This window comes from Sinohyriopsis cumingii, chromosome 5 (genome assembly GCF_028554795.1).
Source record: "Sinohyriopsis cumingii isolate HCF-2022 chromosome 5, ASM2855479v2, whole genome shotgun sequence".
In the NCBI taxonomy this organism is placed as follows: domain Eukaryota; kingdom Metazoa; phylum Mollusca; class Bivalvia; order Unionida; family Unionidae; genus Sinohyriopsis; species Sinohyriopsis cumingii.
In genome coordinates this window covers 10186719-10207018 of record NC_142965.1, presented here as the reverse complement: position 1 = coordinate 10207018, position 20300 = coordinate 10186719, and the positions used below count along the sequence as shown (strand labels likewise).

General features: G+C 38.9%; 1 protein-coding gene across 1 annotated transcript in view; it reads right to left on the bottom strand.

Annotated features, from left to right (window-relative positions):
• Positions 1 to 18237, bottom strand: part of LOC149798621 (apicoplast pyruvate carrier 1-like) — a 36304-nt gene extending 18067 nt beyond the window's left edge. Inside the window, exons 1-2 of the mRNA XM_089956956.1 lie at positions 18093 to 18237; positions 14426 to 14615 (exon numbers count right to left, since the gene is read on the bottom strand). Of these exons, the coding sequence (XP_089813082.1) occupies positions 14426 to 14615; positions 18093 to 18216 (314 nt within the window). The 5' untranslated portion in view covers positions 18217 to 18237. The remainder of the gene's footprint in view (positions 1 to 14425; positions 14616 to 18092) is intronic.
• Positions 18238 to 20300: the final 2063 nt, after the last annotated feature.

The window sequence follows — 20300 nt, the reverse complement described above, 5'->3', positions numbered from 1 at the left end:
GAGATATTCTTCTGACTCTGGACACCGCCAAGTAGACTAAGTTTGACCATTCGATTCGATCATCAATGATCCAGACAGTTGTATCTGAAATAGTCAGTCCTTGAGAACAATGAATGGTCATTGCGTATCCTAGCGTCCACGAGGATTTATTCATCGCTAGTGCATCCTCGACACTATCGATGTCAACTAACACAATATCATTCAATACTAAATTCTCTTTCTCTGTCTTTCCTGGAATATCAACATCTATATTTTGTAACCGCGTATCAGCTGGTCTATAACATAACGGCGTTGGCAGCATTGGAAACTTTTTTTGTTGCAACCGAAATAGCTTTTGTTGAAGTGTGTCTCTGACTATCTTTCTACTCGCCACTATCAAATCGTTTGGTTTCCACACGCGTAAAAAGTCACTCATCGAAGTTTCAGGAATCATCTCGCGCATAATTTCACATTGAATTTTATTCGGTTGTAGCCTGATTAATGTTTTAAATTCTTTCAGCGTTGCATCAAGTGCTCGGTAATCATCAGTTACTTCTTCGTGATAATCAACAAAATTCCTTAGCCAATCATGCGGAGATGCGCCGACAAACGGAGGTGGTTGACCGTGATCGCCGCACATAATCACTGCGGTATTTTTCGTTAACAGCCAATCAAGAAATGTTTTTAACGTTTCCAGCGGTACCGTACATATCTCATCCCAAATTATTATATCATTGATATATTTTGTTCCCATTCGATCTGACGTCCACACACCGCCGCTGTATTTGAAAAAGCTGTGATAAGTACAAGAATTGACTCCTCGCTGTTTCATCTCTCTGGCAAGCCCGTGTGTGGGTGTTAGCACAATCATATCTGAATTTCGAAATAATTCAATCGCTCGAGTTGTTTTACCAGACCCGCCCGGCCCGTTCAAATAAACAGTTTTATGTCTGGTGATTGGATCATTCACAGACGGTGCGGAAGATATTTCTGGCATTGTTGATTTATAATAATCATCCTCGATTGCAACATCAGCGGATTCACAATACTCGTGCAACATCTCGGCTTTTATTCTCCACGAACCCCATTCATCTCCGCCGCAGAATTTCATTATATCGGTCAGTGATTCTGAATATTTCTTGTCGATGTAAAATGAATCCGTGGCAACTCTGACTGCGTTACCAGGAAGTCGATTTACCATCGATAACAAATTTATAGAAACATAAGCCAGCATTGAAGATCTCAAATGTGTGTATTGAGGCGATTCTCCGTCGATATAACTTACAATTGTGCCCAACTTTTTCCCGTCGGACAAGAACACATCCTCCCTGTTACAAAATATGTCTCTGGCAACCGCGTCGGCGATTATAAAATCCAATTCAGCTTCATCGATAATCAACCGCGAGTGATGCATTTTATGATCAAATGCTGCACCCTGAGTAAATTTACCGATTATTCTTCGTCCAAGATCTTTCGCTGTGCTTTCACTGTTTTTGAGTTTAATCTTGAGAATTTTAGGAGCCTCACTGACGATGACATCCATCGGGGTATTTGGACACTCTCGTGCATACTCGCTGATAACTTCATCTACACTGACACGCTCCGGTGTTGGCAACCAAACTGATGTCTGCGGTCGATAACATATGATTGCTTCAGTGACAGTCAACGATACCAGTATGCCGCTGTCAAGCATGTATCGCAATAACACTATTGGTACCCAGTGCTTTTCAACGAAGTGTCTGCCAAACCAAACATAACAAATCGGGTGAAGTCCCGCAGCAAATTCAAACGAAGTCACACGAGCAAATCCTGTCAGGTCAGCGTCGGGTAAAACGCCGTTTACGGCGACTCGTGTCATCGAGTTCGTGGGATGTCCAAACCGCGCAATGTATTCGCGGCACTCGCCGTTCCCGAGAAAGCTTCCTGGGTAGCAGGCAATCATATCCACGGAAATCATATCCCGGTAGTCATATCGGGTTTTCCATAACCCGCCATGACCATACTCGACACAACTTAACTGTATATCCGAGAGAAACTGACTTCGGGTTGGTCTCCACGAATTTCTTTCTCTGGCGGCGTGAGCGGCAACACTTGGAACTGTAAAACAATTAACCAATAACTGCTCATCGCTAGCATTTCTCATATATGTTTTTGCGAGTTTTTTCATTTATTGTTGCAACGATTCTGTTCTGTATAATTCTCCGTTGGGTCTCACAAATTGAACATACTCGGAATCTTCAGAGCTCCTAAATAACCACACCGACACAGGGTCGGTTTTACTCAGCGCGTAAATAACCTCGTATATGTTTCCGCGATAAGACTTGACAACACGGTCTCGTGGAAATATTGTAACCGCATCAGTCCACGCGTGCGAATTATGATCAATAATTTCAATCGGTGATCCTGACTTTTTATAATGCTTCGAATTATATAATATCTCTCCGGTTAGTGTTTTTACTGTTATTGAGCATTTTAATTTACTTGATAGCGCAGCAACATCATTTATTGTTGCCCCGGTATTCTTAACCGAATCGCCCCAGGCTGTTATTTTTTCACGTCGCAGATCGGTTAAACCGTTTCCTCGTTTTGCGTTTTTAAAATGTTCCATTACTCGCTCGGCTACACAATTCAACACCAACGACGTAGTCGTCGACGCAGTCATTCGCATCGGAGCGAGTTTATCAATTTTTGTTTTTTTTTACAGGATATATTCCATAAATGACTGCGGTTACAGGATACGCTCGAGCGTAATATGGTATATCAATCCCGGTCAGCATTCCTGGTTTACAATTGCTGCTTAACAGAGCGGTCTTTCCGTTAGCAAGAACAGGGTCGAGTTTGTCACGGATAATCCACGTATCGTCTTCAACGTTGACAATAAATTTTATTCTGAAAAAATATTTCTTTTCACGTTGATGAAAATCAATATAATCAATAATTGTTTTTGCTCGGGCATCAGTCATTGTAGGATCGATGATGACCTCATCGATGTCATCGTCAACGTCGCGGATAATTTTAAATGGCGACCATACATGAGATGCGCCGTCGTCGCGGAATTCTTTTTTACCCTCATTGATAATATCGAACAGATCAGTTAGATGCCGTCGTCGTGGATCCGGGTTTACCCTGTCAAGATCGAATAACCCAGCGCCAACTGCGGATAACCTCGAAAACTCGTCCATGTTATATTTAAGACAAATATTTAAATAAGAAAATATTATATATACAATGAACAACTGCAGATGGTTAAAAGTTGGATCTGTAACAGTCTGTGGTAAGCCCTGTAGGAAGAATTCTGCGGTGAACATATACAGAGCATCAAACGAGGAAGCACAGGACCTATTCGTTGCCTGCGATGTGGCATTGGTGTCAGAGGTAAAACACAATTATGTGCGGGGTGTGGGGGGAAAAGATACCGTGAACTCAAGCGATATTACAATAAAAAAAATAACGGAGACGCGCTAAAATCCGAGAGTGATTATATAACTAGGTTTTCAGACAAATTATAAATTAGACAAATACATGAAGTATATATGAATCAAGAATTTGTCCCACATCCCACAATCAAGAATTACGAAGCATCTCGCGAGGGAATAGTCAGACACTGTAGGCGGAGAAAACCAGTTGGTGCTGTTAATAATGCTGGTTATCTCCATTTTAGGGTTGCTGGCGGTAAAAACTATTATATTCACAGGTTTGTGTTTGAGGTATTTAACGGAGAGATCAAAAAAGGTCTTGTAATTGATCACAAAGATAATAATAAACTTAATAACTCTCTTCAGAATTTGCAAGCCATTACTCCAAGTGAGAATTCTGCACGAGGTGACGCTGGTAAATTTGCAAAAATTCCCAGAGCTGTAAGATCTCTCAATAAAAATACTAATAAAGAAAATATATTTCGCTCAATGTACTCAGCTGCGAAGTATTTTGGTATTAACTCCCATTCGGTTCATCGTGTTGCAGAGAATATTATCAAATCAGCTTTTTCAAGTAAGTTTGATAGCTGGATTATATTTTCTTATGTAGATAACTCTGCGGTGACTGCGTGAAAGTCAATGATACAATTATTTCCCCGTTGACGCTGTCAAGGTGACTTTGTCAACAGCGCGCTATAACACTTCCGCATTTACAGGTATTCAGTGCGGTATTTTTTTTACTGTATACAGTCTCGCATTTGTCAATATTTTCATAATTCAGTGTTTCAATTCAGAATTTGTTAACTTACCGCTACAGGTATTTTATCACAGCGAGCAGACGATTTGCTGCACAAGGAAGTAAATAACTACCTGTATAAATTTCACAGGTAGATCAGTATATGATATTTTTTAAACCTTGTATTATCAGATTGGAAAGTGGCACAATGGTAACGCGTTTGACTTTCGTCCCGGCGCTATCAAATGTCATGTTCGAATCCTCGTTACGGACATATTGTTCGACGGGCCCGATTTATAGGGTTTTTATAATAGATGGGGGCTCCAAGCAGGGGCCTTGTGTGCATATCCTCCTCCACGTCGAATCGTGGAGGTACGTTTTACCCCTGTGATTCGATTTGGGGGGGGGGTACGCACACAGGCAGTTTCACTTTCGCTTGGAGATGCCCCAGTGCTAGGCATCACTATAAACTGCCACTTCACTACTGTAAATATTGTAAATACTATATGTTTGTACCGTCCTAGGATAAGTTAGAATTAAGTTATATGTTTGTGTACCGTCCCGGGATAAGTTATATATACAATTGTAAAATACAACTGCTGTAAATAGCTTCTACTGTAAATACTATATGTTTGTGCCGTCCCTAGGATAAGTTAGAATTAAGTACTAGGATAAGTAAATGTTATGTGTTGTCCCCATATGAGCCTTGCTAGCATATCAAATGGTAAGCTAGGAGGTTTACAAATGGGGAATGTCTCGTCGTTTCGCAAACACACCCTCTGGGCTTTCTAGACTGTTATTTGGCAGTTTAGGAGCTCAATCGCAGGGTAGTGTTTCCGCCCCCTCCTGAGTTTGGTAGCCTATCATATGATAAGCTAGAGACTCAAAGGAGATGTGATGTTTTTTTATTTTAAATATATAAAAATATATATAAATATGAATCAAGAAAATATCAATAATGTGATTGATGCTATTAAAAAATTAGAAAAACAAGGATTTAATATATTACTAAATGTTGAAACTATTCTGTCAGATTTTGAATCATTATACAAAGCTAAGTGCGCAGGGTGTTATATTCTTCCTGCTCAATATCGATTCATAAAGATGATCCAAAATAATTTGTATAAATCACTGGCCAGCGTAGCGGAGGCACAAATAAATGAATTTGTTCCACTGTCTCGTGCAATCGAAAAGATCAGGCTGGCACTGGCAGCCGAGTATGAAACTAAAAAGATAATTAACAATCGGGTCAGAAAATTAAAGCATTGTATGTACGCTGACGAAGTCAAGGGTGAAAATCCAGAGAATTTAGAAAGCAATGATAGCTTCGTCACGGATGACGAAATAAATACCTCACCTTGATTGCATTACTTCCTTGACGTCGTCCTTGATTTAATCAAGGAAGTGAAATCGGGTACCTAGAAGTGAAATCGAAAGTAAAAAAAAAGTAATATTTTTTTTTACTGTGTAAATTATGCAACTGTCCGATTTCACTGATTGCTACTAGCAAATACCCTGTCAAATCCACGACGCTGGTCTGTTTTGTTAATTTTTGCTAGCAAATACCCTGTCAAATCCACGACGCTGGTCTGTTTTGTTAATTTTTACTAGCAAATACCCTGTCAAATCCGTGACTTTGGTCAGTGGTAAAAAAATATATATAAAGTAAAATATTTTTAAAGGATTTTCACTGCAGTATCTTATCAAGATGATCCCGTGAAATGCACGAGTGAGCAACGTTGAGGATTTGGTCTGCGTCACAAGTAATCATCGTGATATTGTTTTCGCGGAGTTGCTTCAGCTGAAAATCTGTCAGTAAAAAATCATCATTGCCGTACTTATCGATGATTATTTTAACAACGCCCGGGAAATGATTTCCGGTAAATATTTTTCGGATGAATTCTTCAAGCGCGCGCTTGTCAACGATGGAACATTTCACGTGCTGATACATACTATTATTTTCGCGTTCATTTAATATAATTTATTATGACAGTGCTGTCGCTGATGGTGATGTCGTTAGCGTTTCCCACAGTGCTATCATCGTCGTCGTTGTCACTGTCAGCGAAATCACTGTCAGAGAGATCTTCATCACTGACAACAAAATCACTGTCAGAATCACTTTGTGATTCACAAACATATTGTGTTTCCACGCTAGTGTCAGAACTGTCAGAGAGATTTTCATCATCATCATCATCATACTTCTGGTAATTCGAAGATTTTTTGGACATTATTATGATATGATATCGCTAATTGAAAGTCTTAAAATCGTTTCTGAAATTCCCTGAATTTCCATTGAAAATCCTTTAGGATGAAAGTCTTAAGACTTTACCAGCAAATTAATACTAACAGTCTCGCCACGTAGGTCCAAAAGTCTACCCTGTTGGTCAGTGACTTTAAAATTTATCCTTGTCAGCGTAGGGTTATGACACCGCAGAAATACAGGATTGATTGGCTCTTGTACAATCAAAAATCCAGTTGGTTCTCTAGGAGTAAATGAATACAGTATAAACCCTTGCTGGGCTTGATTTGATGCTGTCGTGGTTACGCTGTAGCTGCCATCGATTACGTCACATACAAGATTGACCGCGACGACATCAGTGATATTTACGATTCCCGGAGAAATATGCCGGCCATCGCTCGCTGTGGAATTATTGTGTGTTAAGATAGTTGGCGGTGGCAATATTCGCTTGTACAAGTCAAGAATATCCGGGAAGTATTCATCGACGATATCAGTGACGTGTTTTCGTAGCGTGGCCACGGGGACGTATCCTGGAAATTTAAAATTCGGTAGTTCAGCTTCGGTCAGCGAGAACCTATTCAGAAATTTTTGTTTATCGCTGGGTTTACTGTCAATTACTGCCTGAATCATTAGCTGGTTATAATGTTCCATATCGTTTAATAATTTCTTCACGTGAATCTGTCACATCGGAAAGATGTTCTTGGAGGCGTTGTCGTAGATGCGCCAGTTGCGCTCGGTGAAACACATTAACAATTTTAAAATATTCAGTAATTCCGCTTATACGAACACTAAATCCCTCCCGCAACCGCGGCTCACCGTTAAGTTCTGGGAGGGTAAAATACCACATAAGATCTCTGTCATCTCCAGGGGGGTTGGGGGCCAAGCCAATCGACGTTGTTTATTTTTAGATCATCAAGACGTTGTTTGTATTGCGGTGTAAGTCCGTGATATGATTGTTTATCGGTGATATAATCAGACTTCGTTGGTGTTGGTGGTGTCGGTGGTGTCGGTGGTGGATTTTCAGGCCATCCTAATACTGTTCTGATTGAACTGTTATAGATATCAACGGCGTAACCCGGTGTTGAGATTTCGATGATCGTGGACAGCGTTGGCTCGTGTGCAGTGATTGATATTTTTGCTTCTTTTCCGGTGACACGTTTTATTTGACGCTGTATTTCTTTGTTGATTTCTTCTATCTGATAACTCCCAGTGGGAAGTGTAATAGTATTCCAATCTGGTGTGCCATCAGCACTATTCTGATATGAAAATACAAATGAATTATCTGGCAACTGTCCGTGAAATGATGTCGACCTGATATTGCGCCAACTGTGATATACTCGTAATTGTGTCAGTACTATTTCGGTGACTGGAATTGCAGTTGGAAAAATTAATATCGAATTCAGGTTGCGTCGAAGATATTGATATCATTGTGGTCCTTACCGGAGTTGTATTCGCGGCTATCTCTTGAAGTATCTCCGTCATTATTTATCTTCATCGTTTTCAAATTAAGATTCTTTGCGCGCTCGTAATCGTTGTATATGCTGGACATCAACGTGAATTCAGAATCTGATATTGTTGTATCGTCAAGGCTGGATGATATCAACGAGGACAATTTCGAGTAGGCGCTGTTGGCCGCGCTGTTTAGCCGCTCATACTCGTGTAATTTTGTTATCGCGCACGAGGATATTTTTTTTGCAATTATATTAGCAACTCCTGCGATCGTCGTTGATGCTGAAATTGTGATTGTGATCGCGATTGCGGTCGTTACCGGAGTTAACGCAGACAATAGCACACCCGTGGATGCAACTACCGCGGATACCGAATACACTATTGTGTCCAGCACAGTTACACGCCGTTTGTATTTTTTTTATCTTCGTTGCGCATTTGTCAATAGTGTTTTTCAACGTTGACTGCCATTCGCGTACCTGATCATATCGGTATTGCTGAGCACTTAATGTTGTCGTTGATGCTGATTTCATTTTTATTATTATTTACGCGGTAACCAATTGAGGTGTTTCTGCGACGAATTCCAAACACCACCAATAGGATGTTGCGGTTAATTTCTTGTCTGCGGCTTCAAGTATAAATATTTCTTCGGTTCCGCTGTTCAATATTACAGTTACAACCCCGGAAAACCTGTCGGTGGAATGTCTCCAGGGATATGTTGTGAATATTTCAAATTTAGCGGCACTGAACACAGACAGTCTATACACGCCAGTGGCTGTTGCTGTGTATTTGATAGTATTATTTTGTCGGGACCATGTTGCAAATCCCGATGATACCATGAATACGATGTTGGTGATATGCCCGGGGGTAACTCCAGTGGGGACTTTAATCAGACTGGTTTTGTTAACGATCTCAGGAATCCCCGCTACGATGTTTTGCTGTGTTTGTTTGATCGTGTCAGTGTCGGTCTTGATTTCAGAAAGTTTCATGTCGATGACTGGAGGGACCCCAAAGAACTTATCAATGGACTCATCAGCTTTTGCGAAGTTTCTTCGAAGTCTTGTAAACGAGCCCACGTGAACATCATACTCTGTCCGCAACGTGGCTAGTTTACCGTCAATGGTGTCTACATATTTTTTGTTGGTGGCATCTTCGGGGCCTTCCGGATCTTTTAACACAGTTATTTTGTTACCGTTCATGCTGAGTTCACCTGTCATTGTATCACCGGTCTTTGCTACACGTCTTTCTGCAGCCTTCTGTGCATCATCTCGAAGCGCCGCGATTGATATCAACGAATCTCTGATTCTGCCGCTGTCAGTGAATACAACGATGTTGTCCGTGGTAGCTCCAATAACCCTACGAATTATGTCATTCCACTTAATAGTACTGGTTTTTAGTTTGCCGTGCCTGTCCTGAAAAATAACAACCTCATCTGGGTCTATCCCGGTTAACGTTAGCAGGTTATCAATTTCATCTTTGGTCGCATACGCTGATAAATCAATATCTTTTTTTTTCCTTCCTTTGTTCTGCGTGATCTTCCGTAAAAATCAACCATTATCAATTATGGGGTTGTTTAAATTTGGAAATCACATCTGTGGTGTATTCATGCACGACTTTGTGAGGAGGACTCGCTGATTTCGAGATCGCATCAAGAACATTTAATACTTCACGACCGCATATCGGAGGATCAATCAGTGTTTGTGTTGGTAACGTTGACTGCCAAACTGGAATGTTGGAAAATCTTTGGACGTACCTGAAAAACTCAACTGGCGGTGCTAGCCCATACGAGTCAAAATAGATAATTCCACGTGGATCGATCGCGTAAGCAACCCAGTGAGTTCCTGGACCATTGCTGTTATCAAGATTAATAATTCCTGTTTCTAGATTATTCGGTCGTGCTGGTAATTGATCTCGCATAAAGACGCCTCTGAAGTTCCTTATACGTAATTGTTTAACAGCATCAAGTAAATCAAAATTGGACATCGGTGTGAAAACACTTAAAACTTTTTTGGGTACCATGACGCCGGAGTTCCTGGAAGTCTTAGACCGGATCCCTTTTTTTTGTATCCTCGCCCAGTGGCTTTCTTTAATGCCATTCCAGCAGCGGTTCCAACAGCTCCTAACGCGACTGCTTTTGCGACTGCGGGAGCAGCAGCAGCTATCAGTGCTGGTATCGCGGCGAGAAGAGGAAATATACCTCCGGTTTTAACCATATCTTTTACCGCGGCTGGAGAGAGATCAAGTCGAACTCCAGTCGTTGCTTGTTTCGCTTTATTGAAATGTTTTTGTTGGGTTTTAGTCAATGACAGTTTGTTTGGACCGCCCGCTAGCTGATAGTGTTTTAGTGTTATTGATGTCCCACATGTGCTCGCGTTCTTCGATTGTAATTTCTTCACCTGACCAGGAGTCAGTGTGACATGAACATGACTGTATGACATTTTATTTAATACGATGTTGATCTAATTGTGTTTTCGGAAAACTACATATTTTCCACTGGTGCATCAATGACTCTCATTCGACCGTCATTACCTTCAAGTAACATTGCTTTATCGGAAAGTATGATCGCGATTGCTCTAACACCTCCAGGAACTGCTGGTGGACCAACTACCGCATCTGGTACCCGAGCCAGGCCAGCCCGAATAACTATATCAACGAGAGATTTTCTGAATAAATCCAAATGTTCCAACGAAAAGTAATAGATCGGATACAACGTTGTAAAATCACGCTGGGATATCTGCAACCCAGTGTCAACGTTTTGATCACTCCCATCATAAGACATCAATTGATAATATGCCCGTGCAACATCATTTCGTTCAAAACTTAGTTCGATATCCTCAGCGGGTTCTTGATGTCCGTTTATTCTTAATGAAATCTCAGAAACCCCCAATGGGTCAAATATCATTGGACTTGCTTCCTGGTTATTTATTCTAGAATTTACTTGAAACGCGATAAATATATGTCGCGCTGCTGATACTCCCTGTTGTGATCCCAATTGCCACGTAAACGGTCCAGGAGCGTTGATAGAAGTGCTATCTGTTGTCATTGCTAACCATGATAACAACGATTTTCCACCTTGATCCATAAAAGAAAGTAACCGTTGTTCTTCAGCGATTGATGGAGTCATTGTTGGCATCCACAGAGATAGTGTTCTTAACACTACTTGACCAGGATCAACTCCAGCAGCTCGCCATATTGCATCATTATGAGTTTTTTCTGACAAGCGTTACTGTGTGTTTGGCACCAAATATAACCTTTCGGACACTTCTGCAAAATCCAAAACTATGAGATAGTGGAATAGCACAAGAAAACTCTTCTTCGTCGCTCAGCATTGCTCGACGCGTGGCAAAACCCAAGTTGAAATTTTCGTTCATGGCTGCAACTGCATCCCCGGCCGCGTTCATCGTTACATTTCTATTTTCGGGATGATCAGATGTGTCCTTTACAAACAGCATTGTTGGACCAGCTGATCTTGTGTAATCATCAGAATATCTTGCAAGACCAAGTATTGTCGTGGCAACATCAACATTATCCAAACACGACTCAATATCTTTTCCATCAATCGAATATGTGGCTTTGCTAAATAACGCCATCACACCATTATTAACAAAACCAACACGATCGCCTATTCCGTATCCAGTACCATCCGCTTTTAAGATTCTACCTGTGACTTCAATAAAAGCCTCACAAGGCAGAAAATATCTACTTGTATCATGAATTTGAAACTCAATTCTTCCCGGCGCGTTAGGTGTTTTTGCATCATAAGAATAAAATTGATAATCGCGCAAGGATTCATCCTTTCTGACTGGTTTATCCATATCAAATGCTACGTTGGATATGCGTTTAAACATCTTATTGTAATGTATTATTATCTAAAACGAAGACCACTTCCCGCTGCTAAACTTGAAGCTATATTTTTTTCTATTTCTTTGGAAGGTATCAGTGATGCTAGTTTTTGATTTGCAGTTTCATTTATTATTTTGCTAACATTTGCAGGCATATCCGCAGTGCTTGGTAATTTTACCGGCGGAGGCTTTCTGCGTATTAATCGTGCTAGTCTGTCCTTGATCGCCGTGAACACTTTGCCGGCAGCATCACCGATTACACCAGAAGCTTTATCTCTAATAACATCAATAGCTTTTGACGATAATTGTTTTGCAATTGGTCCCGCCTTTGGAGCTATTCTTGTAAACAATCCTTGAATAACATCTCCAAGTCCATCTCCATAATATGCACTGTAAACAGGATATCGCGAATTTACAACTCTCTCTCGTCGGGTCATATGATGAGAGTCATGTATGATCATTTTATTTAATTAGTTATTTCTATAATCGTCGATGAGCTCATCAATAGGTTCTCGATAGATATGAGAATCCATGATGCCGCCGCGAAACAGTCGCTGACAGATATCAGCCGCTTCATTAATTATTTCTGGTGAGTTATTTCTAGCTCGTTTTCCTCCGATGAGAACTTCTAGCCGTGATACATCATTGAGAACATTATCAGGACAAATATTTAAACCCTTTCCAGTTTTTGGTTGTTGTCCTACAATTCTTGGGGCTAAAACATCTTGCGGTAAACTTTCAGGAGATGTTGTTAAACCAATTATCGGCGACCTGGTTGGCTCGGATTTTTGACGACGTGGACTTTGTTCAGATGCAACCTCATATTCACTCAACGGGACTAGGTCAGTATCTGCTATCCTCTGCCGTTGTTGTTGTAAAGATGAAGAAGGTTTCTGCTGGGAGGATTCTAGTTGTTTTACATGTTCGTTATAAACTCTTTTTACTCCTTCAAGGAGACCTCTGTATTCTAAATCATCGGCTCTGGCTTGTTTTTTGTTTTTATATATACGATATATCCATTTAATAAAATTATCATCATTCACGTTTTCAAAACCGGGTTTTAAGATACTAGATTTATTAAACATACCAATTAATATTTTTCTGGGCAATTCTTCTCCTGGAGTATTTTTAATATCTTTGACAAACCCTTCTCTAAATTTTGCAATCAGTCCAATATTTTCTTTTATTGGTTTGGACGCGAGTTCAGTACGAATTTGCCCAATACCTTCAAGTATTTCTTCGCCGACGGATGGAGGTTGAGCTGCAGCTATTTCAGTTGGAAGATCTCGTAAAAGTTTTTTTGTTTGTTTGGCTCGCTTAGCGGTTTTTTGTAACACTGGAAGAATACCTTGTCTTCGTTGTTCTTCTTGTTCTTTTCTTTTCTTCTCCCGCTCCTCCACATCCACCACCTCTTCATAAGTCTTAGGTTCTCCCAGTAAAGCTCGCTCAGTGACCACCGCAGCCTTTTCAGTAGCTGTTGTAACGGGTTTAAATAATTCTTCTACACCTGTTGCAAATTCAACTTGTGCTTGCTGCCGTGCTTGTAATTTTTCTCTGACACTATCACGGACAGGAAGAAATGTTTTTATTGCTTCTAGTCGCTCTCGAGCTAGTCTAGCGGAATGTGATTCTCCAATGTTGGCCATTATTGTTAACTTAAATTTTTAATTCACAACAGAAATCCTAAAATATTTTACATGATAGCAGCAGAGAGACTAAGCCACAAAGTGTTTCGTCGACGTCACCACGTGAAGAAATATTTTTTATAGTTCGTTATCGCTGTCGAAATAACCCTTCTAACCAGAAAAGAGGATTTAGTCATCATAGTTTCTGGATAGAAGGGTTATTTTTGTGAAATAAGACCTTCTATCAGAAGAGTTTTCGATAGATGGTCCTGTTGGACGAAATAGTTGGTGGGCTCAGTCTCTCTGCTGCTGCAGTATTGATATTAAAGGCATAATGTTTGAACGTTGAGACAGACATTTTAAATATTTTATGAAGCAGGTTAAATTATGTAAGGCTTAATGAGACCAAACAGCTATTTCAATTTCTATTTTGCAATATGTACCAAATAAATTTAGCTCCAACTCAGACTTTATAATGCAATTATAGAATATTCCAATATAACGCCAAGTACATTATCGATATTCTGTGTAACATTGTTTAGCGGTTTCAAATATTGGAGATGAATTTACATTTTGAAGCTAAACGTAATTTTAATTAGTGTAAGTCTCATCAAATTCATGGTGTCTGTATGATCTGTGCAGACCAATGAACTGCGTTACCTTTTTGCTTCACTGTTCATGTGAATTATGCAAGTGACGAGCGGTATAAGTGAGGTAACCTTATAATGAGTGATGTTCTAACAGGGCTATATTTAATAGTTCATTATCATACAAAATACAGAGTAATTAATCATAATGTTCTAACAAGGCTGTATTTTAATAGTTCATTAGCATAAAACACAGAATAATCAATTATGTGAAATCACATCATAGTTCTCATGAGCCAAGAACTAAAATAAAATTAAAAAGTAGCAGAAATGAACTAAGGGGGGGGGGGGTGAGTTAACGGGTTACTTGACGATACCTATTACCAAGTTGACGGGTTCCTTGATACCTATTACCAAGTTGACGGGTTTCTGACAATATCTTTGATATAAGAATGGCAGCGGTGCATACTGGTTTAGTAAGGACTATTGTATACATCTATTAAACATGCATGTAAACATCTTTCTGCAAGCATAAAAAAGCAAACAAATTCTTGCCTGAAAAACGCACATCCCACGGTGGTGGAAATTCTTGTGCCGAACCTCGTGAAAAGAAGACCCCCTACCACGTTACCGACAGACTGGCTCACCTTCGCTATATTCGGGACCCACAAACCGTCCACATTGTTACGGTTTTTCTCGCCAACCCTATATCGCAGATACGAGATTATATAGGGGCTGAAGTTTCCTGCAATTGACAGAAATCTTGTTAGGAAATCTTAATTTGTGCAGAAATTCTTGGTATGTATGTAGTACATTTAAGTATATATGCGGATGTATGTACGTACGTATGTATGCCTCCCTCTCTCTCTCTCTCTCTGTCCACTGTACTCATGTTAGACGTAAATCGTGAGACAGCTTCTAATATATACCGCATTATTTGGTCCATCCCGTCATTTCATTATATAATATTTAATACGCAAATAAAACGTTTTCCAATACAGTCCAAAAATGTAATACATCATGAAAAATATAATCTGAATTAATGTTACTTTTCTACTTTTCTTATATGATAGAATAACTTATTCCTCAGACCATATCTTTGAAAAGTCTCTGATTTCAAATATTTTGTCAAATAATGCACATACTATTGGAAATAATTCTTTTCTTTTCATATACATGATTTTTGATGTATTATGCTGAGCTATCAGACTTGAACATATTAATCGATTTTAAATTTTTGTTTCTTTGAATCGTGCAACCGGCAAATATGTACCCGCTTACCGCTTTTTCACTCCCAATACACACATTCAGTATACGACAGCCTGTCTGATTACATCAGTCTAATAATAGGGTATCGTTATCATACATGTGACCATAATGTTCTGAATATTTGCAGTCCTATATCACGCGAATAGTCATCAGGTAAGAGAGACATATGACAGTACTATCATTTATAACAACACCAAGGGTTAGTAGAGGTGCGAGCGTTAATATCGCCACACAATAGATAATAACAAAAGTCATATGATACATTTTTAGTATCGACTGAAACTATGGGGTCAAGTAGCCTATCAAAGTTATTCGTTTCTCTCTCTGATCAACGACTGTTTTCTTCTGGTAAATATCAAACAAACAAATCAGCATTCGAGTTTAGTTTCTTATCATGCATTTACATCATCCTTACTATAAAACATACACAGTTATCAAAAGAACGATATAATTTTGATGTACAAAACAATGCGTCCTGAAAAGCATTTGCAAACATTTCATTTTTTTCTTTTGTGCAAAGAAAATGTAAACACACCCATAAAATGTGAATGTATATACAAACAAGTATTTGATGACTATAATCTACTTTGACCAATAGTCAGTAATAATATGTAGTACTGTAGCATAGGTCACCGGCCCAAATTACATACTTATATGAAAATACAGTACTAGCACAAAACATAAGACATAATGTGATACCTATGTCGTGTTATATATCTTGTATGCGAATAGTGAGTAATTACTGCAACAAAAAAAACACCCAACACCCCAAATTAAGGACAATAAACGCATAGGATTAGTCAGAATTTCGGACACGAGTGACAGTGCTGTCTGATGTTACAATGCAGTCTGATGTTTGAATGCAGTCTGGTGTTACAATGCAGTCTGATGTTACAATGCAATCTGATGTTACAACGCAATCTGATGTTAAACTGCAGTCTGATATTACAATGCAATCTGATGTTACAATGCAATCTGATGTTACAATGCAGAATGATGGTACAATGCTATCTAATGTTAGAATCCATTCTGATGTTATGTTTGCAGTCTGATGTCACAACGCAATCTGATTTTACAACACAATCTGATATTACAATGCAATCTGATGTTACACTGCAGTCTGGTGTTGCAATGCAGTCTGATGTTACAATGCAATCGGATGTCACAATGCAGACTGATGGTACAATGCTATTTAATGTTACAGTGCAGTCTGGTGTTTTATTACAGTCTGGTGTTACAATGCAGTCTGGTGTTACAATGCAATCTGATGTTACAGCGCAAATCTGATGTCACAATGCAATCTGATGTTACAATGCAGACTGATGATACAATGCTATCTAATGTTAGAATCCAATCTAATGTTAGATTCCAATTTGTTGTTAGAATGCAGTTTGTTGTTAGAATGCAGACTGATGTTAGAATGTAGTCAGATGTCACAACGCAGTCTGATGTTACAAAGCAATTTGATGCTATAATGCAGTCTGGTGTTACAATGCAATCTGATGTTACAACGCAATCTGATGTCACAATGCAGTCTGGTGTTACATTGCAATCTGATGTTACAATGCAATCCGATGTCACAATGCAGACTGGTGTTAGAATGCTATCTAATACTATAATGCAGTCCGATACTAAAATTGCAGTCTGATGTTACAACGCTATCTGATGTTACGATGCAATCTTATGCTAGAATGCTATCTAATATTATAATGCAGTCCGATACTACAATGCAGTCTGATGTTTATGCGCATCCACGAGTTCCTGACGTACTTTGCCAATATAAATATAATCGCCCTTTAAATATAAGTACAATATGTTTGAAAAATAATTTGTTAGCTTATCATTCTTGTTTCACCCGTTAGAAAAATTGTCCACCGACAGGTTTTCGAGTGAGTCCCCCACTCGAGTCAAACATAAAATATAACTGTGTGTGCCGGGTACACCTTTCGCATGTTACAGTCAACAGGAAAACCTGTCTTTTGAGTTAATCTAAACTGAGACAGTGCACAATTATCTGGCACATTTTCATATTTACTGTTTGCGTGCCGGGTACCTCATTCTCCCGGTATAATCGATTTTCGCACGCAGCTGAGACAGACATTCCAACAGCCATACTCATTTACGTAATGAAATAAAATAACCTTAATATATCCGTATTTGATCAATCCCATCTAAAACAGACTTAATTTATCCTTATGTAATCAATCCAATCAAATAAAGAGACATTCTCTATTGATATCAGCAACAACAGCAACAGTGATAGTGATATACTAGTAGTAGTAGTAGTACTAGTAGTGATATATGAATATTATATTAACATTAATTGTAATTAAACAATAATTGATCTTATAAAAGACGATGGTAAGATCAATATTTGACATTTACATTATAAGATACATTTTTCTCTGGAACATATAGATTGGTATACTGCACTTTAAAAACGTATGCTAAGTACGAGTTTTAACTTTGATGAGCATGCGCTTTAGCTGTACGCCAGTAATTCATTTTAGTGAAATATCGGTACTAATTTGCTTAAAAAATATTCAGTTCAAAACAATATACTAAAGAACTTCACCAAGATAGCTTTCTCAATCAAAAGTGTAAAAATAAAATGAAATTCTTTAATTTTTGCCCTTAATAAATGTTAATTTTCTTGAGTTGTTGGATGGGTACTGTGGATGATTTGCTGCTGGATAATTCCAATACAAATCGAATCAAGTACGATTATATTAATTTGAGTACAGGGGGCGTTAAACTTAAATAAACAAGAGCAACAACGATACTACTACTACTACTACTACTACTACTACTAATAATAATAATAATAATAATGATAATAATATGCGATGATGATGATACAAATGACGATTACAACCACGATAGCGTACGCGACATTTGCGATCGAAAAGACAGGACGATGATAATAAAAGTTATCGATAAAAATACAACTCACCAAAAGTATAATACGTTCCTAAAGTCAAATGAATCAATATTCCTCCCAAAATTACAACAATTGCTCTCCATCTAAATTTTCTTTTAGGCGCTTCCAAGTTCTGATAGATGTTTCCGTCAGCCATCGTCGTACATTGGAGTATACAATTTCAGTTTACTAGAACACACGTAGTATAAATGAGTTTATCAGTTGAGGTAAAACCCACTATACCTAAGTTGCTATCGTTCTTAGACGTCCTATTGGAAACTGTTATCGACCCATTTACATAACGTAAGTAAGCATTGTTTTGACTATACACGAAAGTAGACAATTTGACTATTAGCCATATTGTCATAAGATAAATAGTGTGTGTGTGTGTGTGTGTGTGTGTGTGTGTGTGTGTGTCTGTATGTGTGTGTGTGACTTGGATTTTAAGCGTAAATTTAACACTTTTCAGTTATATCGCTAATATGTCTGCAGTGTAGCAGTTTATAATGATATCTAGCACTGGGGCATAATGTCGAAGACGTGTAGCTTTATATCCCACTCAGTCACATTATCCTGATACCAGACTGATCAGTCCTAACACCAACCCATTATGTTGAGCGCCAAGTGAGGCAGCTGCTTGTACCATTTTTATAAGTCTTTGGTATGACTCGGTCGGGGTTCGAACCGGCGACGTCCCGCATACTAGGCGGATGCTCTAACAACTTGTCCACCGATGGGGTCCCAGGGTTAATTTAGACGACTTGACATGCCACTGTCTCTCCGCCCTCCATTGCAATGCAGTCCGATGTTACATTGTTGACATATTGATTATGTATCGGACCACTCACAAATAGAAGACCTTTCATGAATGTTCATTTAAGTGATATGTATGAATCCAGCTAATGTTGTATCCATTGAAACGATTGGAGAACTAAAGATTTTCACACCACAAAAACTACTTCTTTGCTCAATAATGCAGCAAAATAGAGCAGTGAAATGATTTTAAAGCACATTGGATGATTCCATATTATAGGTAAATCTCGATGACTTTTTTTACAGCTTGTTCGAGTAATAGTTTTCAATGCACACTATGATGACTGAGAAGTGGAGGAGGAGAGTGAAAAAAGTAGTATAAAAAGTGTATGTCCTGGTCCTGAGGTGATCTCATTTTTAACTGTTTTGTAGCAGATGTTTGAAAATGTAGACCAAAGCAGTTTTAAACCACTGTTAGACTAAAAAAATCTCCATTTCGTGCTTTTTGGTTAATTCTGGTAAACAATAGACAAAAACTGCTTTCTAACACTTTTGACTAAATTCTACGTATTACATTAAAACACTAACTTTATAGTCCATTTTTGCTTTTGTATTCAGTGCTTCAAAAATTTGACAAAACACTGTTTTGCACTTAAATCACAACTAATTTTCAAAATCTGTGTTCCTTTCCTTTATTGGTTTATTTAAAAAACTTTTTAAAGCAATTTATTTTTTTAAGATTAAAGACAATAATCCGTGATTACAAAACTAAAATATAGTGAACAGCAGCTTAATTTCCTATATGCACTGACTTAATAGATTAATAAAATAAAAAGCCATATCTTTATAAAGCAACGTGTTGCCTTGGCTGAGCTAAATTGTGAATGTTGTGGCCCACAACTGCCTCAGTAAGGCGATTGGTCATCGTACTTTCTTCCCGTATTGGAGCTCAAAGGGAGAAAACCCCAAACTCGCTTGGGATATTTCCCAAAAAGCAAATAACATGGCAGGAATATACCGATCCCATTTCTTAGGACGGCCTTCACGCAGCTTCTTAAGGGTGTTCTTCAAAGTCCCGTTAAACCACTGCAACAGTCCGTTGCACTGTGAGTGATACGGAGTAGTAGTGAGATGCATATTCGACATCAGTCGGTTAACCTCCTCCATTACGTGTCTCATGAATTGTGTCCTTTGATGGGTCAAGATCTCGTCGGTCACTCCGATTCGTGACCAAGTCCCAAGCAAAGCTGCCGCGACGGTGTCTGAATCGATATTGCGTAACGCGACAGCCTACGGATAGCGTGTAGCGTAATCAACGACCGTTAAAATATAGCGATTTCCTTGTGTGGACGCGGGTTTGATCGGTCCGAATGGTGTATAGGTAAGTGGTGTATTCTTCAAGGGAACGGGTCGATGATCTGTTTTTGGTGCCATCCGCTGACACTTGTTGCAGAAGAGATAAAACCGGTTATTGTCTCCCTGGACCCA